This window comes from Chionomys nivalis, chromosome 13, assembly GCF_950005125.1.
Source record: "Chionomys nivalis chromosome 13, mChiNiv1.1, whole genome shotgun sequence".
NCBI classification, from domain to species: Eukaryota; Metazoa; Chordata; class Mammalia; order Rodentia; family Cricetidae; genus Chionomys; species Chionomys nivalis.
Window position 1 is genome coordinate 59,163,730 of NC_080098.1, and position 27,905 is coordinate 59,191,634.

At 37.0% G+C, this 27,905-nt stretch overlaps 1 protein-coding gene and 1 pseudogene across 1 annotated transcript in view; both read right to left on the reverse strand.

Annotated features, from left to right (window-relative positions):
• Positions 1–27,905, reverse strand: part of Ranbp9 (RAN binding protein 9) — an 85,005-nt gene that overhangs the window by 10,316 nt on the left and 46,784 nt on the right. The window contains exons 5-12 of the mRNA XM_057786929.1: positions 23,422–23,444; positions 17,365–17,549; positions 15,129–15,241; positions 13,789–13,897; positions 11,955–12,145; positions 8,897–9,041; positions 5,609–5,730; positions 3,946–4,097 (exon numbers count right to left, since the gene is read on the reverse strand). Coding sequence (XP_057642912.1) covers positions 3,946–4,097; positions 5,609–5,730; positions 8,897–9,041; positions 11,955–12,145; positions 13,789–13,897; positions 15,129–15,241; positions 17,365–17,549; positions 23,422–23,444 — 1,040 coding nt within the window. The remainder of the gene's footprint in view (positions 1–3,945; positions 4,098–5,608; positions 5,731–8,896; positions 9,042–11,954; positions 12,146–13,788; positions 13,898–15,128; positions 15,242–17,364; positions 17,550–23,421; positions 23,445–27,905) is intronic.
• Positions 18,086–18,186, reverse strand: LOC130886307 (U6 spliceosomal RNA; annotated as a pseudogene).

Genomic DNA, 27,905 nt, shown 5'->3' on the forward strand with positions numbered 1-27,905 from the left:
CTTTCTAGGCTATGCTGTGTTGGAATATAAAACGTCTCCTATAGGCTTATAAGTTTAATGCTCTGTTTCAGCAGGTGGTGCTATTTTTGGAAGCCCTGGAAACTTTAGGAGATGAGACCTAGCTACAAGAAGAAGGTCACTGGGACCATGTCTTTGAAGGATATAGATGATCCTTAGTTTCTTCTTTGCTTCTCTCAGCCATGGGCTCCTGCTCTTGGTATTCAAGGGGCCAGAATCAATAGGATTATGGGTGGAACACAGGCAATAGATAGGAATTATGAAATTCATGAGGATATAAAACTAATTATTTTTCTAGTTCTACTTCTTTTGTTTTTTGAGATAGGGTTTCCCATTAGTTATGGAGCCAGTTTTGGAACTTACTCTGTAGAACAGGCTGGCCTTGAACTCACAGAGATCCACTCGCCTCCTGGCCTCCTGCCTCTGCCTTCTGAGTGCTGGAATTAAAGATGTGTGCCACCATCTCCCATCTCTAGTTTTACTTCTACACAGATTTATTTCTGGTGGTGGGTAAGTACATAAAAATATATTTGATAGTGAAAATGTTAAATTCAATGTGAAGCCCCACAGCTTCAGAATGGCTGTTCTAACTATATGGAAGTTTAAAGATGTATTATAGTCTATGGGTCTCTGTAATTTTGGTGTGTGATATTCATCTTTAATAATTTAACTTTTAAATATTCAAAAATCAATACAATTAAATGCAATCTAGCATATTAAAGCAGTCCATCTTCAACTGACACATAAAACTGTGGTTAACTTATTACTGAAATTTTATCCCTCTTATCATCAACCACTGAGATATCCAGAAGGTACTTCAAAATGATTTTAACCATTCTGGACACAATAGACAATCTACTCCTTCACTGATCCCCATAAAATCCATTTAATTTGTTGCAACTCTGGAACGATGTTTACTAAAAACCACACCTCAAGTTCCTGGTTTCAGCAGCACACTACAATTACATAGCATGGCACTGTTCTGCAGAACAACTGGCACTTCAGACTGTGACTGTATTTGTGGTCTCGAACATTCTTCTAAATCAGAGCTGCCTAATGCCATCAAGAGTGTTAACAAATGGGTAAGGTTCTAAGGGGAAATTCCAGGTACAAATTCCTAGGAATTTCCAAGACATTGCTCAATGTTTAAAAAGCAGTATCTTGGCACCTCTAACAAATTTCTAAGTCTCAAAGGAAAACATATGATATGGTTTGAATGTGAAATATTCCCCAAAAGCTCATATGTGTAAGACTTGGTCCCTGCCCCAACAAAGAAGAAAATAAAAACTTTGAAAAGCTGGGTGTGGTGAATTCGAGGCCAATCTGGTCTGAGATCCAGGACAGCCAGGGCTGTAACACAGAGAAACCCTATCTAAGGGGGGGGGGGAGGAGGGAAAGGGGAGGGAGGGAGGGAGGGAGGGAGGGAGGGAGGGAGGGAGGGAGGGAGGGAGGGAGGGAGGGAGGGAGGGAGGGAAGGAAGGAAGGAAGGAAGGAAGGAAGGAAGGAAGGAAGGAAGGAAGGAAGGAAGGAAGGAAGGAAGGAAGGAAGGAAGGAAGGAAGGAAGGAAGGGAAAAGACAAGACTTAGTCCCCATGTAGAAGTGAAGTCATTGGAAGGTAACTGAACCATGAGTGGCATTCCAATGTAGGCCCGGAATTTCCACATAAGACCTAACAAAGCTTAAAAAAACAAAACAAAAAAGCACACAAACACAGAGCCAAACAGGTTCCTGATAATCGACTTTTCTTGGTTAGGCTCCATATTAACGACTAACAGAAGACCCTTTAAGAGGCAGCTTCTTTGGCTCACTGCTAGATGCTAGCAAGCCCAGCTCTTTTAAGGGGCCCTGCTACCAAACACTTAAGTGGGGTTTATGAGCAATAGGAGGCATGCTACTTGGTGGCAGCATGAACCCAACAACTTCCCAGAGCTGGGGCAGTAAAATGGCTCCTGCCAATACCTCCACGGTGAAGCTAAGCTCTCAGGGAACCAAGCGGGGAAGGAGCCAGTGGCCAATGTCATTTGCTAAGCTGAATCATGTCAGCAACTAATATAACAATTTTAAGAATCATCTCATGTAATTAAAAAACAATACAGACACTCGGTAAAGACAGATTCAACAGAAAAAAAAACTCTAAACAGGTTAGAGTGTGTTTAAAAATATACATAGGCTTAGAAGAGAAAATGGACATAGACAGTCATAAAAAAAGCAGTTTAGCCAGGAGGCGGTGGCACATGCCTTTAATCCCAGCACATGGGAGGCAGAGGCAGGCAGATCTCTCTGAGTTTGAGGCCAGTCTGGTCTAGAAAAGCTAGTTCCAGGACAGTTAAGTCTGTTACACAGAAAAACCCTGTCTCGAAACAAAACAAAACAAAAACCACAGTTTTAAAATAAAACAATAAAAGAATGAGTAAAGTAATACAAAAGAAAAAGGCCACATAAAGATGGAAAATGTACAGAGTCTGGATCTTATATTTTATTGTGTTGTCTTTCAATGTTTTGGCTGCTTAGAGACACTGGATTATGAAAGCTACTAGATTAAACAAACCTATATATTTTAAAAATATCTTTATTTCAAAATGGAAGTCAAAATGTATGTTGCTTTGGAGGAGAGATTATGTTTTTATTTCCACAGTAAATGAGAGGCTGTGGATTCCTTCCAGGTTAAAAATGATTAGGTTTGACTGAGGAAGACCCCCTGAAAATTCTGGCTACAGACATAAAGAAAGAAATCTTAAAAGGAAAAAAACAAAAAAAACCCTACAAAACATATAATGTCTATTTTACCTACTCAAGCATGAAACAAAAAATCATCTTTGGCTAACTTGTGTACAACACACAGTCTATACTTGTATTACTACAGACGTGTGTTACCTTTAAAAGTTTATGTATTTTCAGGACAAAGGGACCAGACACCAATGAAAACAGATGGCTCAGGTGATCTAGCACCTCAAAATGCTTCTATTATAGTCTCCTCAGAATTCTACATCCAAAACAGCTTCAAGCTGCTGGCTGAGATGATCCAGGCTCATAAACTGCTCCAGTCAAGACCCAACAAGTAGCCACCAAAGACACCAACACCCACAGACAACAGGAAGTAGACTAGAGAATGATGCCCACATTCCTAAGAGATGGAGTATCAGTGGGTTTTGGTTATTCAAAGATGTTTGTCATTGTTCAGGGGAGGGGTTGGTTACAAGTTGTTATTGGTAATGGTCAGGGAAAAAAATTGAACAAAGGAGATTAGATTCAGGGTCCTCATTATGAAAAGAAAAAAGGGGATATAGAAATGATAGGATAAAAGGGTAGATTACTGAATCTACTTGGGCTAATAAAAAAGCTGACTGGTCAATAACTGGAAAGGATAAGGTTGGGGAGGGGAACCAGAATAAGAACAATAGGAAGAAGAAGAGAGAAAAGAGGAGTCGCCAGAGAGACATGGAGATAAAACAGGAGGTACAAAACGAAAGAGAGGTAACTCCACGTGGCAGAATGTAGATTAATACAAATGGGTTAATTTAAGTTGTAAGGCTAGCTAACAAGCCTGAGCTATTGGCCACATATTTAAAATTAATATTAAGTCTCTATGTATTTGAGAACTGATGGGCAGGAAAGAAAAGTCCACCTACACATGAGGGCTCTAATTTTATCGACAGATTAACCTGACAAATGGAAACTGGAGAAGGCGGAGCTTACTTGGAAGGAATAGGTTACTGCAGGCTTGCCTGAGAAGGGTGCCATTTGTTCCTCCCCCATCCTTTCCCTGTCAGCTCTGCTCTACTGAGCTCCCTGAAATGAGGTGCTGTCTCAGCACAGACCCAGGAACAATGGAGACAAAGTGGGAACAGATTGGAACCTCTAAAATGACGAGCTAAAGAGTCCCCACTCCCCCGGTATGTTATCACAGAAAGCAAGCAACATTCTTACCTTCAGCATTTTTTTATTTGCTGTGTTCTTGCCACATTCTCTCCTCAGCTGCTCACTCATGGCTTGTAGCTCTCGACCAAAGTGGATCATTCTTTCTATGGCAGCCTGACTTCCTCCACACAGCTGGCGTCTTAACTGGCTGGAATCAACTTCTATAAACAAAACAAACAGCCATTTCACTACTTTTTGAAAGAAAAACAATAAGAAAAAATGGTATAATTTTTTAATGTAACATTTGTATATTCTTTAGTAACTGCATCTTAGTAGTTTATCTAGACACAGATGTTTTGTCTGTTCTTATCAGGCTGGCCCTGGCCTCCCAAGGGTTAGTGTTACAAGCAGGTACCACCATGACTGGCTGCTAAACACAGAGATTCAAAAATTTCTTGTATGGACTTTGTAACTCAAAGCTATACTTTGTCTCAGAGTCTGGGATGCAACAGTTAGTGCCGCCCAGAGGCAAGAACCTTTCAGTGTTTGCATAGAAAATTAAGTGGAACTCCCCAAAACAATATGAAACATGAGAGAGAAGAGAGAGGGAGAGGAGGGAAAGAGAATGAGAATAAGAAACAGTTATTCCCTCTCAGGCTTTAAGTGATAGGAAACAAAGATAAAATGTTCTTAGAAGACCCCAATAGAAACATTGATGACATTGTATCTTATAATGAAAAAATTTATACTATTAAGAAAAATTAGAAGTATTTTATATTATATATTGTTAATACTTAGTAACTGACAACACTATATCCATAAAAATAGCTACTAACAGTATTCATATGATGATGAAGAATGGCTAATATTTACAAAGTACTTGATATAATTAATTTTTCATAGATGAACTCATCTGCTTTTCACAATGACCTAGAATTTATTTTATCCATTTTATAGATGAAAAAACTGAGGCACAGGCAGTTAAGAATTCTGTCTGAGGTCATGCAGCTAGTAAGTAGCAGTTGCAGCTTTCAAATCCAGGTAAATCTGGCTCTAGAACTCTTGCCTCGACCCAGTGTGTTTCCATGTCTCTAAATATAGAGGGTCTTACATCAGCAGAAAAAACCAACCAGGCTGTCCCTTAAACAACTTCAGGAATTATCTTTCAGTCTCAAAATAAAAAGATATCTAATAATGAAGCGAATTCCACAAATAATTTATAGGCTTCATTTTCACTGTTTGATAAGGATGTCAGCTGACCACCTAACTCCACAGACATTATCAACAATAAAGTGAGACATTCAAATGCATCATTAAGATGTTGCTTTAAAATGGGATAAGTCACAACTAGGAATAGCACTATGCATTGCAAGTCATATGCTTGCAATGAATGGATTTAAGAGACTAAGTTTAACTGAAATTTACAACAGACTTTCTAACCATAAGGTCTTGCTGACTATACCAGAAATGGGTATAAAAATATTTTCTATCTCCAGCCTTCACCCCTGAGGTAGTACACAGCGTATCACCAGAGCTGAGCTAGCAAGACTGGCACCTCCCCTCGAGAGTCCAAAGGTGCCTGCTCTTTCCAACAACCTATGCTCACAGAGTGTTAAGTGAGATGTTTCATCTTTGAAATCTGGCTTATGCTTAGCTGTGAATCAGTCCAAGTAAAAACATAACCTTGTAGCCACCATTTTTTATTTAAAATGTAAGAAATATCACTGCAGACCCATTTCGGTGTCACAATCTTCCATTTCGTGGTCATGTTTAGAGCTACCATTTAGGAAACCATTGGATGAAGTTTCTCCAACTCCATTGGAGTAGTGATCTGTTTCCATGTCTACATCATTACTGAAAATGAAAAAACAAACCTAATTTTAGAAATTGGCTTAAGGTTAAGTTACTACACAACTCTGTAGCCTATAGAAAACTAATTTTCATAAAACGATAGCAATCTGCAAATGAAGTAAATGAGGTTAAGTCTCAAATGTATTAACACAAGCACATAACTGTTCTATAACAAATCTGAACTCCTGGAGATGAAGGAGCAGAGGCATGGGTGCAGAAGTGTAGTGATTCTTATGACCTTACATTAATATGAAAAATTATGTTTTGGCATAATATTTATTTTTCACAATCAGATCTGTACTTCTTTCTTGTCCCTGAGTCTTCCTGAGACAACCCTCTCCATTGCCCCCAAGAGTCATTTCCAGCATTTAATGGTGAAACTTTGCTCTCCAAACTGATAAGCCTGGCTCGGAGAACCCAGTATGCTGCTTCCCTGCCCTCATTATTTGTTTATTTCTGGACTTTTTACAAGTCTCTAGACGTTCCCATACCTAGGTCATTACTGACATTGCTTTTGGTCCCTGTCCTTGCTATTTAAAAATATGCTACCTCAAAAGTAGCTAATAAAAAAAAACAAAACAAAATAAACAAAATGAACAAAATCCAAACTATTCTGGCTCATCATCTTCCAGCTTAGATCTAAACAACACTACTACTCTCCAGATTATCTTGTTGGTCAAATGAGTCTAAAGGACTATCAAATCTTCACTTTGATTTTTATTTTACTCGGATCTATGTTGCTCAGGCCTTGAATTTTCAATCCCCCATCTACACCTTCTAAGTAGTTGAAATCTCAGGTATGCACCATCATGCCCAGCTCAACAAAACTTTATTCCTCAACAGCAGCCAGATAGTTTCTGGACAAATTCTCATGCTTGCTCATCCTGTACTGTATATCAACACTTTTGTGCTACAAACATGCCCTTTCAGATCCACCTAGACTAAAGAAACAATAAAAACGTTAGTCTTAGGATGTCTCCTACGAAGAGTTAAGCAACACTGAACCCAGAGGTGGATAACTGTGAAAACTGAAGAAATGTGGAAAGGGGGCATTTCTCATCATGAAGTAAATTATAATCATTTGCAGGAAAAAACAACAAACAAGCAAAGAAAAAAAAACAACAACAGCAAAATCCAAACCCTAGTACAGATAACCCCATAGTTAACACTTGTGGGTATGTGAGTAGAGGTGAGCACATAGACATTACACATCCACACCCACTCATGCTTCCTGTTCAACAAGTCTGTAAGGTAAAGACAGACCTGGGAAATGAAGCAAAGGATTAGGGACTATAGAACTGACTGATTCAATATGAAAAAGTCTGGCTATTAGAGAAATTAAAGAAAATAAACTTTCAACTTTAAAATCCTCACTGTCACAGTTTTTAATTATATAAGCTTTTTAAGATTTTGGACAACCTGATTTAGTATTAGAGGAATTCATTTATTCACCCATCCACTCACATACATTTAAAAAAGTCTCAAGGCCTGTTCATTGTTGGGCACTAAGGATATGATACTATTCTCCAAGAGTAAATGGCCTGTGCTCAGCTAGTTAGTGTATCCCAGCATGGTCTCCACCAATGCTATGAAGAATGTTAACCATAAGGAGCATGTTGTGTGAAGGTCTAAAGCAAGGACAATGAGATGACATCTAGGATACCTACAGAAGTACCACCTGGACTTGGGACTTAGGCAAGAACCGGAGTGGGTTGAGCATTTTAGACAGTGGGAGGAAAAGGCACAAATTCCTAAGTCAGAAATCCTGGTGAGAACTTTCAGCTCTGCAACGTACTACCTAATTGGTGACCTTAAAAAATAGCATTTACTCCCCAAGAAGAAAAGGAAATTTTCTGAGGAACCTGAAGCTGCTGCTAGCTCTACAAAAACCACAAAGAAAAAGAAAAAGTCCCAGAAGGCATCCCAAGAGGATTAAAATGGACATGCTTGGTGGGAGGGGCACACCTTGAAGGGGACAGTTCCTACCCCATGATTAACCCCAATAAAAACACACAAAAATAAAAAAAAAAATAGCATTTACTTTCTGATATTCAGCTACACATCTGTAAAATGTTTAAACAGTTAATGCCATCTTTATTGACTTCACAATACTGGTGCAGAACAGTCATTACCTAACAAATAATTCTTACTGGTTAGCAGTTTGAAACGCAATTGCTAAGTTTGCTATCTTTTCCTTCTCTGCTACAAAGGAGGGATGTTGCATTATCAACCTTGCAGCTAAGCAAGAACAGGTTTACTGTGCAACTTCCTGTCAAGAGGGTAGCATCTTAGAGAAACTGCCACACACCAACAGCAATCATACTGCCAAACAAAGGCAGAACTCTGTAAATAGCAAAAGTGCCAATTATAAAGTTCTAATTAATATTTACATTTTCCATTCAGAATTTATTTTCTAATAGGTCAACTTCACCGTGAGTACCCACCCTCCTCAGCAGTTCTTTTTCCCACTGTTCTCAGGTTTCTGTGCCTACCCCACCCCCAGATCCTATACCATACACCACTACCATTTAAGATTTTCATCATATGTGATAGATAACCCAGAAATTTCAATCTCTAAATTTGCATATATAATTTTTAAAAAGACTCCTTCCTGCAGAAGTATATTTGCTGTAAGACTCCATGCTAACAGTTGGTTCTCCCTCGATATGAGATTTAGAACACAAAAATACAATGTTTCTTGTTCTAGCTACAGGACTAAATTAGTATGAACCCAGTTCAAATGCTACATCACTGGGAAGACTGAATGCACATACATATGCTCTTGGATGCTTGTAATCAGCAATTAAACTGTATGGATTTTAAAAAATACATGGATGTTATGTTAAATCTGCGAGTGTCACGGCCCATAGTATGTTCATTAAGATATATCTTCTTTCATGGCCCTTGGCAAAAAGACAGTGCACCAAGCCCAACATTCCCCTTATACCTTCCTAGAGGAAAGAACATAGTAGGAAACGGAGGACCTAAGAAGAGCTCTGCACACAAGAAGTGAAAAACCTACAGGAAATGGTCTCTACCCTTTTAGTTTTTGGTAACTCATAGCTCCAGGCCCCAGTGTGGATCACAGACGTTCTTCAAACATTATCAGTGAAGATGGCATCTATGCCCTGGTCATTTCTATTAATACAAAAGGTAAGGAAATTATTACCTGGTGAAGTTATTTACTTGCTGTGACCTTGACACATTGATACTGTTTAGCTCTGGTACATTCAAACTGGATAACTGGTGTTTACTATGGCAATATGACTGATGTGCTTTATTTGATATTACACCATTGCTACAGCTTTCAAAACCTGGTAAGAAAACAGAAAAAGATACTACTAGAAACAAACAACAATTTGATTAGGTTGTCAATAATACTTTTATATTTTACACTTCTAGAATGCAGGAAGGCCAATGGGGTATTTAAAGTATTTTTCAAAGCTTGACAGTGTATTAAAACTTCTTTGTAAACTATTGTTTCCTCCAAGTTTCATTACAGATCTTTCTTAATCCCCACAATCACTTGTGAGGGCCCTACAGTGTTACTAGCAAGGACAAATTATGAGAACTGGGTTAATAATTCCATTGTAGTGCTAACATCGAGTATTCTTACAAAAGTCTAGATGGTCCAGTCTTTCTAGGCAATGTGGGACAGCCTATGCCTCTGAGGCTACAAATCTGGACAGCATGTTACTATACTACATGATATAAGAAATCATAATACAGGGCTAGCAATATGGTTCCATAATTAAGAGTTCTAGCTGCTCTTGCAGAAGACCTAGGCTAGAGTTCTAGTACCCACATGGTATCTCACAGCCATCTATAACTCAGCTCCGACGCCCTCTTTGGCCTCTCCTGCCAATTCACACACGTGGTACACAAGCATACATACATGCAAGCAAAACATCCATAAAGAAATCAGAATACAATGGTATGTATTTTTATACTTTGGCATAGAAATAATCACAATAGAAATATCATGTGATTTTGTGACGTTTTTCTCCTCCATCAATACCACATGAGGCCACTTTGCATAGCTTGTCACTAATAGAGATACTGTTATGTGGCATGTTACAGTCATCCCCTTTCATATGAATACACTAACTGATACTGAAGAGGTGGTGGCTGAAGACACAGACATGCATGTTCTCATCATATGGGAGGTGAGTCAAAAATCCTGAAGTAAAACAGTACAGAACATAGGGAAGAACAGGGTTACATGTTGGGAATAAAGCCATCCCATCACTGGATCTGCTCTATAAAGTAAAGACAGGCTTAGCAAGCTGACAAGCTGGTAGGATGCCAGATGAAGAAAAAAATAAAGAAACTGGAAGAACAGAATGTAGACAGAGTAAAATAAAGATTTTTTTTCTACAGAATTACAGGCTATGTGTATGGCTTTGGGGATGAGCAGAATCCTTAACGCTAAATCAGTGGGTATTACTGAAGAGCTTGTCAGTTCATCACAGAAATTACAATGCAATGTCAACTGGAAGACAAAGGCAAGTGCAAGTTTGAATATTCTGTCTTCTTAACCAAAAAAGACCCAAGGAAGTTTGCTAGAGATGAAGACAGACTTACTACGAATGAAGAATTCAAACTAGCTAGAAAAGCTTTTGCCATGCCAATTACGGATCTTGAGACCACCAACAATTTCTGAAACTATGGTATTTCCTTTGGAAACTATATAACAGTTTTCTACAGAAATGCCCTGATAGTTAGGTATGAATTGAAAGAGGTTTTCAGTTTTAGAATTCTAATCCAAGCCTATAACAGCCTGCCTGCTTTATCTGGCCATATTTGAATTGCTTCCTGGGTTTTAATGACTAAACTTAAAATACTGCAAACCACACAGTTCCATATATAAAGGGTAAAGTAGGGTTTCTGATTTAGGTAGATTTCTTCATTACAAGCTATATACATAATATGTGAAATCTAAATGTCCTTTTCAATTTACCAAAGATAATGGCTAGCTTGGTTTTGTTTAATAAGAAATGTTTACCTGTAATAGATCCTTTGCTTTAACATTCTTTTCAAAAGAGTAGTGTTTTGTTTTTTTTTTTTTTGTTTTTGTAAAGAAACTAAGTTTTATGTTAGTACTTCTGTGCTGAGGAGCCCTTTGATTTAAAATCTTTTGGGGTTTATAAATGCTTTCAGTAACAAGAATGACAGGACAAGCATTTGGGGTAGTTCTTATTGACATAACTTAAACTACTTCGTGTTGGAAACATATACTTGAATAAAAAAAGAATATGTGGTTATACAAATCACTCCTAGTAGTTCAGGACATGCAGGTTGTGTATTTAGCCTATTACATTAAATTATTATTGTTCTTAGCTTATAATAAGAATTAAAATTGCATGTAAAGATGACAGTCTTTGTGAAACTTGTTGGTGCATCTTAGCATCTCTAAATCAGTACCTGGGGAAATACTACTTGTTTAATCTGCTAATATATAAGGAATAAATAATGAAGAATTAAACAATGACAAAAATAAAGTTAAATACAGAGAGGTAAGGCTCATGTTGGGAAACAGAATTCAAGAGGCAAAGAGGAGGAGGAGGATTAGAAAAGGATCTGTAGAAGTGATGGCAAGAGAGCCAACAGAGAAAATCTGAATCACAAGAACACCAAGAGCTATAGTGCAAGTAGTAAGTAAGCTGAAAAACAGACAGGAAATAAAATAATTTTGGGGGCTTTTTCAACACAGGGTTTCTCTGAAGCTTTTTCGGAGCCTGTTCAGGAACTCTCCCTGTAGACCAGGTTGGCCTTGAACTCACAGAGATCCGCCTGTCTCTGCCTCCTGAGTGCTAGGATTAAAGTCATGTGCCACCACCACCTGGCACTAGGAAAGAACATAAATTTGCAAAATGGAAAAAAAAAATCGGAATGAATCAAGAGAAAAAGGAAGGCAACAAGGCTTGGTAATTTGTGGGACAGCATAGCCAGACCACTTTAAATCCTTACTTCATAGGATTATTTTCTCATTATTGTCAATGGATTTAGTAACAACTCTTTTTGACGATTGACATTTACTTATGAAGCTCTATTAATAATCTCAATTCCTTGTGATACTTCTTGGTACTAATGAATCTGGTTTTTCGTTTTACGCAAAACATGAGATTTTATATATACAATTGAAAAAAGAATGTCTAGATTTAAAAAAAAATTTCAAACTCAAAATTATATAAAGAAAAGTGAAAGTTTGAAAGACTGCATCTCACCAGAAAAATGTGCTGTACTGCTTTTGCCTGGTGCTAAACTGTGGATACTCATTCCATGGCTGGGACTCATGCTTGGACTACTAAAAGGCCGAGGACTGACGGGGTAGCTGTCTTGAGATTTTGGACTTCGGCCTCCCAAACACCGTACTTCACTATCTGTACCGTTCACCATTTCTATAAACTGACGTACTCTGAAAGAAAAAAGGAAGTTTATTTAGGCACATTCATCAAGTCTGTACACAGCTATAAAATTTAAAAAGACCTATTTTAAAACTTAAAATCTGTATTTTTCTTGGTATTATATCAAGTGAGTTATGTAAAACAAGATTTTAGATACACACGTACCTAGGGAGGTACAAAGCACAGCCTTCGCCTGGTCCTTCCTTACCCCAGGCTGCATGCATTACCAACCTCTTAGCCAAAATGGGCCTCAGTTGGCTTTTACTGTGAGGCAAAATAAATGATATTTAGCTTACAAAGACTTTCTACTGCTTGAAAGATTGAAATCCTAAGTTCAGTAACATCCAACTTTCTTTCTTTCTGAAAGAGTCATACTTTGTAGTCCAGGCTGGCCTGAAACTTGTTATGTGAACACCAAACTGGTTTTGAAGTCTCAGAGATCCACCTACTTTTGTCTTATGAGTGCAGGATTATAGGCATGTACCCCCAGGCCCCACACGTTCATCTTTCTTAAACAACAAAGAATCATCAAAAAATTTTAATGCCAAATTAGGATGCCTATAACCTAAAAAGCAGAAAATAAGTGTTGATGACGTGTAAAGACTGAAAACCTTCTACAGTAAATCAAAGGATTCACCAAGAAGAACAGGATGTTAAACACAACCATCAGCCAGCAATTCTACTTGTGAGTAAAAAAGAATTGAAAGCTAGGACTTAAGCAGATATTCATAAACCTATGTGCACAGCAGAATTACTCACAATGGCAGAGAGACAAAAGCAACCCAGGACCCATCAGCAAACAGAAGAACAAACAACACGCAGTGCATCCACACAATGGGGCGATCCCCAGCCTTCACAGTTAAGGAAAATTCTGGCACATGGTACAATATAGACAAAACTTAAGGATATTACGCTAAATGACTAAGCAGGCCACAAAACAACCAATACTGTATGAGGGCTCTTGGTTAGCAAGCAGAGTATTTAATGGCAGGATGTACAAGACATAAGCATACTTAAACATATAGTAATGCACATTAAGAATGGGTTAAAAGGTAAAATTTTATGTATATTTTACTATAAATTTATAAATTTTCAATATAGTCATTAAGTTACTCGGGTACCAGGAGAAAACTGAGATCACTGTCTTCTAAGTTAAGACATTCACATTTTAAGTGAGAGATTGGATGAATGATAAAAGCAAAGTATCACGTGCTTAAAGGTCTCAGCGCAAAGCACTCTGCATTTGTTCACACATGCTGAGCACCTGCCCCGTCACTGAGCTCCACGTCTTTTTAAAATTTTTATTTATTTAAGGTTTACTTATTTATTACATATACAGTGTTCTGCCTATATGTATGCCTGCAATGCAGGCCAGAAGAGGGCACCAGAATGCATTATAGACGGTTGTGAGCCACCATATGGTTGTTGGGAATTGAACTCAAGACTCTGGAAGAACAGCAGCCAGTGCTCTTAATCTCTGAGTCATCTCTCCAGCTCAGCTCCACATTTTTAAAATTATCATTTAAACATTCTATACTATAAAAGTATATGTAAATATCTGCAAAAAGCAAAATAAAATATCAAAACCACAAATCATAAAGATAATTTTAGGTACTTAAGATGTGTAACACAAAAACATTTTACTAAAACTCACTTTAATGTGAAAAGGAGATTGGGATTTCTTTCAAGTAAACTTGGGTATAACTGTTGTGTTGTTTCAATGGCTTCTCCCATTCGTCCTGCTAACACCAACTTCTGAATTCCTATTCAGAAAAGAAAGCAAAATATTAACTCTACAAATGCAGAGAAATCCTTGTATCACTCCAGAAAAAAAGTAACAGTGAAAACCGCTAAAATAATTACTGCTAAACTCTCTTTTTAAACCTTTTAAGTTTAGATTAGGGAATCCAAGGAAAAATTTCAGACATTAAAAATTAGAAAAACAAATATCTTCAGACACTACTTTAAATATCATGAATGGGTATGTAAGTATTATAGGAAAAATATCCATTGAGAAGTACTATATTTTCAAACAGTAGAATTTAGAAGACCATTAACACTTAAAATGTCTTTTCGAACCTTGACTCAGGACTGGAACACCAGACTTTGAAAAGATCAGAACTTTGCTAAATTAGACACTGAGGACATAGAATACTCAAGTAAGTGACCTCCTCTGCAGGAGAGTGTACTGCGGCAGTGAGAGAAAAACAATATAACATGTACTACAGCATGCTCCAACTGTTACCAGTTTGCTCTGTTTCATCTTTCTACTCTTGCCTATCGGGTGGGACCTCCTCTGATGACTAACTTACATCTATTGTCAGCATGCGTTGCCCTGGTTAAAACAATACCAGCGCGGGCCAGCTCAAGGCCCTAAGCAATAAATACTTAAAACCAATACCACCTTAAATTTCAGAGAAAAATAGAAGATATTTAAATTTCTTTCAAAAAAAAAAAAAACATTCTTTTATATACTGTCACCATCAAGACTGTCACCAAAGCAACAAAAGAAAACTTTCTTTGTATCAAATGCTTCCTATTTTAAGAAGCTTAAAAGAGTTGTCCCACCCCACCCTCCACCTACCAGGTCTGACAGCAAACCCAGAGCACCAGGCTGTATTGACGACCTCTATCCCAACCACAGGAAAGCAATCTTTGCATGGAAATATGATAAAGGCATTTCTTTCTAAAGTTCTACAAGATTACTTCTATATTTAAAACTCCAGTGTAAATTTTTCTTTAAAAATTTCAAAACTGTCAATGAGCGTGACATAAGAATGAGGCTCAAGGTCACCCTGGTCTATATGAGACCCTGTCTCAAAAAAAAAAAAAAAAAAACATTCAAAAAATAAATAAAAATAAATCCAAAGGCATCCACTTTAAAACAATATATTCATGAAATTTTTAATTAAAAAGAATAAAATTTCTACAAGGTAAAGCAACCAAACTTATAATTTAAAAACAAGTATTTGTTGTGCACCATGATGTTCTTACTTTGTCTATTCTTAATGGAAGCTAATTCTTCTAGAACAGTCTGGTCTGTAGATCTGGCAAAGGCCTCTGCTGTGGCACAGTACCCATGGTGGACTAAATAAGATGAAACCATTCTTAAAAGGAAAAACAAAGAAAAAAAAACATATCTTTTAGTCGGGAGAATACATGTTTCAGATAACAAGCTTTGTTTAACAAAGTCTAATCTGGTATTACAAAATTAATCTATTTCCTTAAAGCCAGGTTCTATGACTTTCAACTTTAAGTTATGGATAGTCTAAAAGATAATTTAAAATAAAACCAAAGGCATTAAATCATTTTTTTTTTATTCTTGGATCCTTCTTCTCCCCTGGCTCCTAATTCATTTTCCTGTTATCTAATCCTACTAATGATAATTTCTACCTCACCTTAAATATAGATATCCCAATAATATGTTAGTTAGGTGTAAAACACCCAATTTTGAGATAACTGATTAATTCCTGGTGTTCTGGAGGTCCAAATACTTTCTGTACTCATTAATCCAATAAGATGGGATCTCAAAGTTTGAAGAGAGACATTGATGTTGCCCAGAGAGAGAAATTTTCAGAATAAACCCACAAGGGGTCATTAAACAATAAGGAATCAATCTTGCAATCAACTTGATTTTGAACAGAAAATTAATTTGCAGTTTACAGACAATACATTTCTAAGACAACAATCCTATGTTTTAAAAAGCCACGAATAGTTAGCAAACTGGTAATACAACAACATTAATCAAAAATCTGTTAGCTCCATCCACTGTCTTCTTTAAATAAAACCCCAAAAGATTTTCTTAGAATTGTAACCTGAAGAACCTTTAAAGCAATTAAAAATACACTTTCGCAACCATGTCACACTGATGCCATCTAAAGATCTTAGCTATTTTCTTGGCCTAGATTATACAATCACAATGATTTTAACTTAATGGTATTTAAGTTTTGTATGTGTACTATTTACATCACGTTTTAACAACTGTCACTTACTCCTAATGATAACCAGACAGTGTCTCTGGACTTCTGGACAGATGTATAGGCTAAAAAAGCTGACTGACATAAAAATTCAGTTTCCTGCTGTTTCTTATGAAATTCTACAACATAAATCAAATATATAAAGCCACTGAAAAGCTCTTCCTAGTAACAGATTTAACACTTACTTTCTTCTCTGCTGCTGGCCATCCTCCATTATTATTAATGAATTCAAAGTATTTATGCTGCACTTGGGCTAACTCCACAGTCAATTGTTCTTGGTCTTCTTCCCTTTATCTTATCCTAAGTGTCTAATGGTAACTTATATAAAAAATAGCATTAAAAATAGTTACTAAAACTTTTTTATTTTTAAAATTACATTTTTTAAAAAATTTATTTGGTGTGCGTGTACACTCACACAATGGCACACATGTGGAGGTCAGAAGACAACTTGTAGGAGTGGTTCTCTCTTAGAGTATGTGGGTTGCAGTAATAGAACTCAGGTGGAAAGACTCAGGAGCAAGGTTAACTTTAGCCATCTTGGTGGAGTCATCTTTCTTACCCAAATTTTAAAAATTAATTTAAAGTTTAAAGCCTTTCAGGTAGAGGTCTATAGTTAGATTCTTGAATAGGAACAATTATAGTCTTTCTGAATTTAAATGCTAAATACAAAGAAAAGGAGCTCACTCCAATAATTAGAGGCCCCCTGCTGACACTCTCACAGAGAGAGAACCCACACAACTCAGCCTTGGAAACGGTGTATGCGCATTCTGACTATACTCCCATACATCTCCACATGGAGAGTGAGCATCAAGCAGCCATTCTCTTTCCCCCACTGTACCTGAACTACTGCTAAGGAAGGTGCTCGAGGTCATGTTCCTAAATCACAGAACCCAAAACATAACATCTAGGTCACACCTTTAAAACCTATCTTTTTTTGCCAACATTATTAGAAATTTGACTGTATAATCTACAGAATTCAGTAATATTACTAAGGTTAACAAAGTAAATGAACAAGCATCACTATGTCCTCCATACAATTAAGTCAAACAAATACAATTCTCTATGTGCCTTAAATCATTTTATTTCAACTGTCAAATTACTTTTTGAGAGATTAAAATACAATCAGTAGTACACACAAATGATTAGGATTTAACCAAGACTTCTAGATACATATCTTTAATTTAAAAAAAAATAATTTGCCTTATAAACAATCAGTGTTTACATTCTGTACATTCAAAATTCCTTGCTCTTACTTTTGTATCATGGTCTGCCATTCTCCTTCTCGATCCCCAATAGGAAACCGGTCTATCTGGGCCTGTATTTTGGTTCTCCATTCTCGCATGTAGTCTTCTATATCAAATACAAAAGGATGTTGCCCAAAATTGGCATCAACCACTTCTCCTGGTGTCTGAAGCCCCACAGTAGGATACAAATTTGGCTGTAAGACAACATATTTCTTTAAATATCTATTGATTATACACTAAAGACTTCATTTTCTTTGCAATGCAAGAATAGAACCATAAATTTACTTCATGAATATTTTTAAATCTCAATCAAAGTATTAGTGGAAGACAACTAAAACAACACATTATGTGTTGGACAAAAACTGCTATTTTCTAAAATCTAATCATCAAGAAAGTATAAACAACTAAGATATTCACATGAATGATTCTGAGACCCTGTTGCATAATCCATGTAGCACTATATGGCTAATATATGAAAAATCTAACCCATGCTCTTAAAACATCATATAACAAAGCTTTAGGATTAACACACAACTCAGGTTTATCCCAGCTTTTATATAAGCTACATGTCTACAAAATGTACATTACAGCTAATTCAAAGAAAATACCATTTATAATCTACTACAATCATCAACAGCACACTTGGAAGCCCGCCTTTATAAAGTCAGTGGTAAAAACTTGCTTTCAGCAAGACATAGTGTCATCATGGGGGATTTTCTTTCTTTTAAAAAAAAATATGCAACGTTTTGTGAATTTATGTGTCACCCTTGAACAGGGGCCAATCTAATCTTCTACCATTCCAATTTAGAGGATTCTTAATGCAAAATAAAAGCTCAAATGTACAATTTCAAAGGAAGAGACAAATATGAATATTCAAACTGAAATGCGTTCAAAAATACCCTAAGATTTTAATCTGAAATAAAATAAAATAAAATGTAAAAAGTAGCAGCTTCAAATATACACATAAAAAAGTCAGGATTCCTTCTTTTGCTGTGACTAATCCACTGCTGCACCCAAAAAGAGATCACACACTGAGTGTTCATTAAATCTCAGGTCCACTCATTAAATCGACTGTGAGGTACCTGTTGCCACTTCACAGATGTACAAGTTAAACAACTGCTCAGGGTTGCTCTAGTACTAGCAAGCAAAGACAGAACAGAGGCAAACAATACAAGATCAAGCTCTATCTTTATTCTGAGACTCCAAACCCTCCCGTGCCTTCAGTACTTGGATTTGTGCCTTGTTTCTTTATTATTTTTAACAGTAGTTATCACAAGCATTTTCACAACAAAACAAGGGGGATAAATATTAAAGGGGGATAAAATGTATGCAGAGATTTTACAGCAGACTAAATATTTAAAAATAACTGTTCAATAAGTAACACAAAACAGAAATAAAATAGTATGTCAAAATAAATACGAAATCTTATTAGATTATTAAGATATCTAGTAAGACAAAGTATTGATTCTTTTGGTGGGAAGATATGGTTATGTATGTTATCAAAACAAGAGTCTCAGGATAGCCTTGAACTCATGACACTTTTCCTGTCTCAGCCTTCAAAGTGTTAAGATTACAGGTGTGATCTATCATGCCTTAGCTTTAACTTTTAATAATCAGCAGAATGAATTAAAAAAATTAAAGCTAGAGCAGGCCGGTCACACAATACAATCTTCTCGTTTCACCAGTCAGAAAGCCTGAGACCAATAGCACAGCTTGTTAATGACACCACATAAAAGGAAAAAAAATCTTGTCTCTTTACTTCTTACATGGCAAACTTTTCATTAAAACCATCACAGAATTATTAGATATTTTTCAAACAAAAACATGTAAGGGATCAAAGACAATAAAGACATCAATGGAGGGCAAGACAGTTCTGTAATTTCAGTACAAAAACTACAAGCTTAAGTAGTTTTGTAGTTTACATGCAGTCACACGTATTTAGAACACACATGGCAGGAAATTCCTTCTTCAAAAACTATCATCCTTGACTATTCAGACACAACAATTTTATGTCTTGTTCAGAATAGAAAAAACTTTCTACTAGTGTACATGTTCAAATTCATACTTAACAACTGAAGTTTTGTTATATTTTAAATATTTCTTCAAAAAAAGTAAATAATGTATCTGTGCTACCAGCTTGTAGACTTGGAAAGCATCATCGTTCTAAATGCAAACGGGACTAGAGGATGGCTCAGTTAACAGCACTTGTTGACCTTGCAGATGACCCACATTCAGGCTCCAGAAGCAACGCGGCAGTCCGCAGCTGCCTGTAACTCCAGATCCTGGGGTTCATATATGAGTTACATATATGGGCACTAAGCATGCATGTGGTGTGGAGAGAGATGCAGGTAAAACATGAGTACATGTAATAAAACTAAAAATAAATCTTAAATGAGAACAGCTAATGACACCAGGAGTATGTACCTGATTTCAAACTGAATTAGTTTGTTTAAAGTTTAAAATATTTCTCAAACAGAAGTGAATTGAGGAAGAAAAAATATTTTTGTTAAAAAGTTTAAGGTTTAGGTGTAACACCCGGGAGGCTGGGAAAGGATCACAGTAGGTACCAGCCCAATTGGGGCTCCAGAGTGAAACACTATCTCAAACAAACAACTAAAGATGTAATGTTGTCAGAGCTGTATGAGCACATATGACCAATGAATGGCACAAGGCAGTCAAGGAGAATTAAGGTTTTTGGAAATATACGGCCTCGGGATTCAATGCTCCAACTAACTCAGAAGAAACTATAGGTAAGGAAAATAAGTATTTTCTGCAACCCCTTTTAAGGGAAAGACTAGCTTTTCTTTTATCTTGCAGTTGAAAAGTGAAGTGCAACATGCAGAAGATCCCTAGCTAGAGACGCTATAAAGGAAACGGGTAAGAATTACCACCATAACTACCATGCTCAGTAACAATAAAGTGGCCACTGATTCCCTATAAATGTGTGTGGGAGGGTGTGTGTGTGTGGGGGGGGGAGATACATACATCAAAGTGGGAAAGAAAACCACTAGACGGGCAGACACACACACATGCCTAAAACCAGGCATGCCTTGTTAAATGATCACTACTGAACTGCCCGACAAAGAGCTGAGAAGAACCATTACAGCACAGTCCACCTGAGGACAGCCTAACAAGCAAAATGCCCTGCAACAAAACCCTGTAACTAATTCCAAGTGAATCTTGGGAGGTTTTTTGTTTTGTTTTGAGACAGAATTTCTCTGTAGCTTTGGAGTCTGTCCTGGAACTCGCGCTGTAAACCAGGCTGGCCTCGAAATCACAGAGATCCGCCTGCCACTATCTCCCGAGTGCTGGAATTAAAGGTGTGTGTCACCACCGCCAGGCAAAGGAGTCTCTTGATGACAGACCCCACAACAGTTAAGGATGCCATCATCTTACCTACTAGAATTTACCTGCAGGGTCTGGGACATAGCTCAGTGGGTAAGTGAACTTGCTGTGAAATCAAGAGTAACTGAGTTCAAGTCCCCAGCACCCATGTAAAAGTCGGACATGGTTGTGTGTGCCTGTAACGACAGTGCTGGGGTGTTGCTGCATCCTAACAGCTCCCTTGTGGGAAGGGGTGAGAACAATAGAGGACTCCTGATCTTCTCCTTTAGTGTGTGCCACCCTCACCACGTATGTATACGCTCCCACACAAAATAATTTGCACCTGTATACTTTGCTTGTCACTCCCATAAATGCTCTATTTAAAAGCAAATTCCTTCCACTTACACACTTGCTTTTAAAGAATATGGCCATTATATTAGTTTTCCTTTCTATATTATATCAACTTTTTGTTTTCTAGTGAATCACTTAACAATATTCTGCTAAATCTAACTCAATGTTTTTTTCCTACTCATCTGCTTTCCACCACCAGTTACTGCCCTAAATCTCTACTTTCCCCATCACTAAAGTCATCCACAGTCTCCTATTTACTCTGGGTTCTCACAGACAGGGGACATCACAGCACTGATATAGTTGATGACTCTCATGGGCTTGGCATTTCAACACTTGGTCCCCAGCTCGTGATATTATTTGGAGAAGTTTAGGAGGAAACATGTCACTGGAGGACAAGCTTTGAGAATTAATAATTTCTCTCTCTACTTCCAAGTTCTCTCCACTTCGGGTTTGTGGTTGAGAATGTGATCACTCCATCTCCTGCTCCTGTCATAATGCCTGCTGCCAGGCTTCCCTGCCATGATAAGACTCTTACCCTCTGGGACATAAGTTAAAACAAATTCTTCCACAAGTCACCTGTGATGGTGATGTTTTACCATCTACCAACAAGAAAATAGTAATACAACTCCTCCTTAATTCATATCTTCATCAGGCTTTCAGTGTTAATTCATTGTCTTCCTTACCTCACTGATGACTACTCAATTTCTCTTTGATAGTTTCTTATTTTCCCCTAAACTTACCATGTCCTAGAAATCCGCCCACTTCTCTTCTGGGTCAACACATAGTTGCACGTTGTTCACAACCAGCTTTAAGACTTTGACACCTAAGCTGGGCGGTGGTGGTGCACGCCTTTAATCCCAGCACTCAGGAGGCAGAGGCAGGCAGATCTCTGTGAGTTCAAGGCCAGCCTAGTCTACAAGAGCTAGTTCCAGGACAGGAACCAAAAGCTACGGAGAAACCTGTCTCGAAAAATCCAAAAAAAAAAAAAAAAGACTTTGACACCTAAACGCCAAATGGCCCCCAAGTTTACAGCAGACAATTTTCTTAATTCCAGCTTGCAATCCCAACTGTATACTTGACCTTGACTCTTACATCAAACTAAATTACTCACTCTGCCCCCAAAATGTTCCAACAAACCCAGGTGTGGTGTCTTCTAGGAGGGTTATGGCAGAAGGGCTGCTTGAGAAATTGCTCAAGCACGAGTTTAGGGGCAGATGGAGCAACATGGAGAGTGCCTGTCTTAAAACTAAAACACAAGTGCTGGGTGTAGCTCAGTGCTAAAGCTTTTCCCTGCCAAGCACAAGAACCTACAGTTTGATTCTCTGATACAAACAAAGAAAACTTTTCTGCTTTAGATAGGACTAAAAGCAGGTCTATCACCACCATCCATTCTCTCAGTTCCTCAGGCCTACAATCTTAAAATCAAGTTCTTTCCTTTTCTTTAAAAGATTATTTTGTGTGTAATATCAAGTTCTTTCCTTTTCTTTAAAAGATTATTTATTTGTGTGTAATATCAAGTTCTTTCCTTTTTTTAAAAAAAAAGATTGTGTGTAAAATCAAGTTCTTTCCTTTTCTTTAAAAGATTATTTATTTGTGTGTATGTAGATGAATACGATATTACAGAGGCCAGAGGAGTGTGTCAGATGTTATCAGCTGTCTGGCATGGGTGTAGGAACTGAATTCTAATTCTCTGGAAGAACAGCATGTATTTTTGATTGGCGAGCCATCTCGTTAGCTCCTAAATCCTGTCGTGGACTCTGCCTGACCACTTTCCTCCTCGCTGTCTGAAATACTCTTGCCCTACACACCCACTGACTTACTCTGTGAAAAGTCTGTGCTCAAGTCCCACTCTGAGAAAAGTGGGCAGCTTCTATGACTCTGGCCTTTAGCATGTCCTATCTCTCTCCAAAGTACACAAATTCCTTTAACATGTCACAATTCACTATTTTGCATGTGCTTACTTTCTAATTTGGCTGTCAAACGACACCAAACGCACAGCAGGTTTCCAATATTCCTAGATGAATGAACAGTTACAATTGTACAACCCTCCGCTGACATCTTCAAACATAACATTTTAAATGAATTCACAGTAACAAGAGTGTTTTAGGGCTAGGGGTATACTCCAATGTAAACGAGTGCTTCTTACAAAGAAGGCCACAGGCCTAATCCACAAACACTCAAAAGAGTATTTTGGATAATTTTATGTCATACAACAAGATGCCATGCAATTTAGAGCTTAACTTCTGATGCTCCGGGGTGAGCAGAGAAGGACCCTCTATTTGATGCATAGCACATATACTTATAAGCGACACTGCTCTACATGTCTATTTCTAGTTTCATGTATTTCTTTTAGATAAAATAAAAAACATCTTTCAAGAAATTATGTCTTACCGGTAAGTCGGTGAAAGCAATACCTATAAAGAAAAAAGAAAGGTATTAGTGGCTTTTTTTCAAAGGCAAGTAATATCAAAAAGCTAAGTATCTAACTAAAAGATAGGGAATAGCAAAGGAAGAAAAGATGAAAGAAAAGCCTAATTTTTCCCACTAACACTAATGTCTGAGTGAATGCTATTCTACTATGGATCATCAGTCTTTATTGAGCATACGCACACACACGCATGCACACACACACACATGCGTGCACACGCATACATGCGCACACACACAATTTTGGGGATATTGGCATTAACTCCAGAGCTTTAGAATGATCTCAGACAGACAAACCTTCAGAGTTACATGAGTACGAACACTGGTTGCAACAGTATCAGATTTGATTGTTTCGCCTGCAAGCTGTATTATCTACCTCAACACTTAATTCTTGTCTAGATTTAGCTTTTACAAAATTTTATGTTGGAGCTCAGCATTATAGTGCATGTCTGTAATTCTAGCACTCAGGATACAGAGACAAGATGATCAGTTCAAGGTCATCCTGAGCGACACAGCAAATTCAAACTCAGCTTGTGGTATAAGAGACTCTGTCTCCAAAAACCAAATAAATAAAAAGCACTTTAGGAGAGAGGAGCAGACATTTTCTCTGTGTTTTTTTCTAAAGGTAAACAAAAGCAAGTATAATACTCATGTTTAAAACAAAACACGGTTCCTTGCCAGAACATAATAGTAATGGATGCCTGTTATCCCAGCATTCAGGAAACTGAAGTACAAGGACCTTTAATGAGGCCAGTTTGGGCTACATGCTGAGACTGTATCTCAAAAACAGAACAAAAGAAATCCATTTCTTCTTGAAGGATGAAGAGTGCTCCTGGATGCCTCAACAGGAATTTCAACACAGCCATATACCAAATACAGCTGAAATACTAATAATGGCATAAGTCTACCAGCATTCTTAACTACAAAGAACACAACAGATGAGACAAGGCTTTCTGCAGTACCTCGCTGACCTCAAGGGTTACAGCAATGTCTAGTCACACACTGGAAGCACCACCTCCCCCCAGCACCAGCATCTCTCCTGCTGTGAAAAGCATCTAAAGTGTAAGAGTATCTAGTGCTGTGCTGTACCAACAGCAAATCACCCAACCGTAAACTGATTCTACTTACTAAAATAATAAAATTAAAAGACAGTGAATATAAATATCACAGTCTGAACAACTCTAAACTGAAACTAACGAAACCATTAGTGTCAAATTCTACCTCACCACACGTGATAGGTCATATTCAAAATGTAGGCATACTAAAAGTAGGTCATAAAATTACTTTCGGGGTGTGTGTGTAAGGCATATATGAAACCTGAATGAATTTCCTGTTTACACTTGGGTTCCATCTCAAAGATATCTCGTTTTATATATGTATATATTACACAAACACATACAAATATTCTACAATCCAAAATCTGAAATGTTTCTGGCCCTAAGCATTTCAGATAAAAGATATCTAACATCTATTTAACAATATATTAATTATACACTTTAATGTAAAAATAATGCTTTGTGGTCAATAAATCTCTGCTTCTGTGACTTTTACCAATAAGTAAACGGTGTTCATCTGTCAAAAAGAAAGCAAAGCTGGGAGGTATTTTGTTTTTGTAATTCCATACAAAATATTTTGACTATATTTAGGTTCATTTATAGTGGTTGGGAGCTAAATATAAAAATTTATACCAAAATTATCAGAAAATTAAACAATACAGAAAATAAGAGAACATTTTAGCAAAACATGACTATCTCGTTTTTAATATTTTTTATAATATAGCCTAATTATTTTTCTCAAAGATATGTATTTATAATAAATCTGTCCAAATTTACATTTTTTACCAAAAATCTTGTCAATAATTGCTAAAGTTTTTGTTTCTTATCAGGAATGCTAATAAAAAATCCAAATTAGTTCCAGAGTTCAAGTTCAGACATTTGCCAAGTAAGCATCCACAGCATGTGTGGTTCAGACCACAAAAAGGTGCCTATAAAGAAGCTGGTACAACTATTTAAATTTTATTTTTCACTTTCCTGACTTGTAAAGAAGCTTTCTGAAGTGTTATCTTCAGCTAACAAATGATGCTTGATAAGAAAATACATTTTTTCAAGTTAGTTAAGTTCTATACTTAAACGTCTCTTATTTTTCAAAATAAAAAGTTCTCCATTTCTCTTTGTATAATACATTTTGAAAACTAATCCACTAGCAGTATCCACTAGCTTTACTGCAGAAGTCCCCTCTGCAGATGCCCTTGGCAAGATTTGGGGTCAGGAGCTGAGCAGTATTTGATCTTCTAGACTCTAGTCCAGGCCAAAATCCTGAGGGGCCCTTTCCTGAGAGCGGTCAACTAGTTAGTTAATGCTTTCTGCTTTTCACCACTCTCCAACTCTGCTACTACAGCCATGGGGAACATGTAAATGAACGGGTGGAGCTGTGTTCAAGAGCAGCTTTGATTTAAAACAGGCAGAAGGCAGCTTTGGCTGTCAATTCTAGAGAAGTTCTGTTCACAGGAATAACTTGTTTACCGGTGTCGCCTCTGCAGCCCTGGCACGCAGCCAAACAGAGGTGCTCAGAAACTATAACTTTTCAAATATCACTTCAGTTTTCCCTGAAGAGCTTACTGTGGTTCTAAACACTGATGTGTTACGGGTAATGGTTTTTTATGAACTAGAAATGTTCAGCAAGTTGCCTGAGGTCACACAGCAAAGAAGCCAAGAGTCAAAAACAGTCAAGACTGACTGAAAGGACCTGATTAACCATTATTACACTACCTATATGCTCAAAATTTATTAGATCTATGCACACCATCAAACATTTCAAATTTACAGAAAATTAGACCATAATTCCATCATTAGGTATCCTTTTCTTAAGCATCTTAACCTTTTAAAATGGCTTTCTTATTCAATGAAAAGGTTTGATTTAAATGTTTGTGAAAATCTAATAGAAAAAAAAAATCACATCACCTGTGATCTTCCCATCTCCCAAAATAAAATTTCTTCTCTGAAAAGTTTAAAAAATTAGTGTTAAAAAGGCTAATTGTGGTTTTCTAAAAAAGTCTTGTTTTGCATTTTTGAGCTGTCAAATCTAGAAGCAGACTTCCTTTAAGTTTAAGATCTTAAACAGTTTAAGCAGTCAGAACAAGACTAATATTATCATATAATCTGCATGGGGTCATTAACATGATACATGGATGAGAATCTAAGACTTTTTTTTGATAGACCTGTAACAACTTTTAAGTCATATTTAAAAAAAAAAAAAAGAGGCGCTTCAGAATTTAAAAAAAATTTCTAAATGAAAATCTGAGGCTGGAGAGAAATGCAAAGCCTTTGCCCATGGGTTGTGCTGGGGCACTACAGAAAACTGCTGCAGTGCAAACTGAGGTTCAGAATTCTCTTCTATGTAATAGAACACAAATGTCTGTCATTTAAGAAATTCCATTATAGATAAGACGACGCCTTTCAAACTACTATCCACAAGTAAAGCTATTTATGCCCTCTAAGGTTATTTAGTTTTTGCTTCTCTTCACTTGAGCCCATTAGAAATAATTTGCTATGAGCATATTAAATTTTCCAATGGTAAAAATGTAAGATTTTAAAAGTGTTAGTCTTACTAGCGTTCCTATTTCTTGCAATTTAAACAGAAATGAAGGCTAAAGAGACGGCTCAGCAGTTAAGAACTTCCTGCTTTTCCAGAAGATCCAAGTTCGGGTCCCAGCACCCACATTGGGCAGCTCACACCACTAGTACCTCTAGCTTCAGTAGATCCCATGCCTTCATCTGGCCTCCTCCAGCACCCACGCATACATGGCATTCATTCACACGAACATGTCCATGTGTACCCATAAATAAAATAAAAATACATTTTTAAAGGAAAAAAAACTAATAACTACACACAATGCTAATGAGCATACCTAATTCAGCTAAAGTCTTTAATTTCCTATTATCTTGCAATGTTCCTTTGTTCCATTAACACACTTTAGCCCGTGTCTTTTGTTTCTGTTATATATTTAATTGTCCTGTGCCACAAACTGTCTCTGACACCATCCTTCAGCAGTCACCATTAGCATATCTACCTAATTTAACTATGTTCAATCTGATCTTTTGCTAGAAATACTGAGTTGTTCACTTCTTTTAACTATTTGCCCACATTATTCTTAAAACTGATATTATTGTACTAGAGAATTGGATAACCAGTAAAGAATTTTTTCAAACCAAAGTTGGAATTTCTGTAACTAGAAGCAATGGCTCAATACTAAGCAGCACTTCTATTGTTATGTCTGTACATAAGTTGTTAGCATTCACAGGATATGAATTTTTATCACTTCCTTAACATCCATATAAACAGAATAAAAAGGCATCTGTTCATCAAACAGAATCACATAATAAATATAACTATCAAGCACTACTAAAATAATCACAATATTTGGTCATTTTGCATGCAATACAACATCT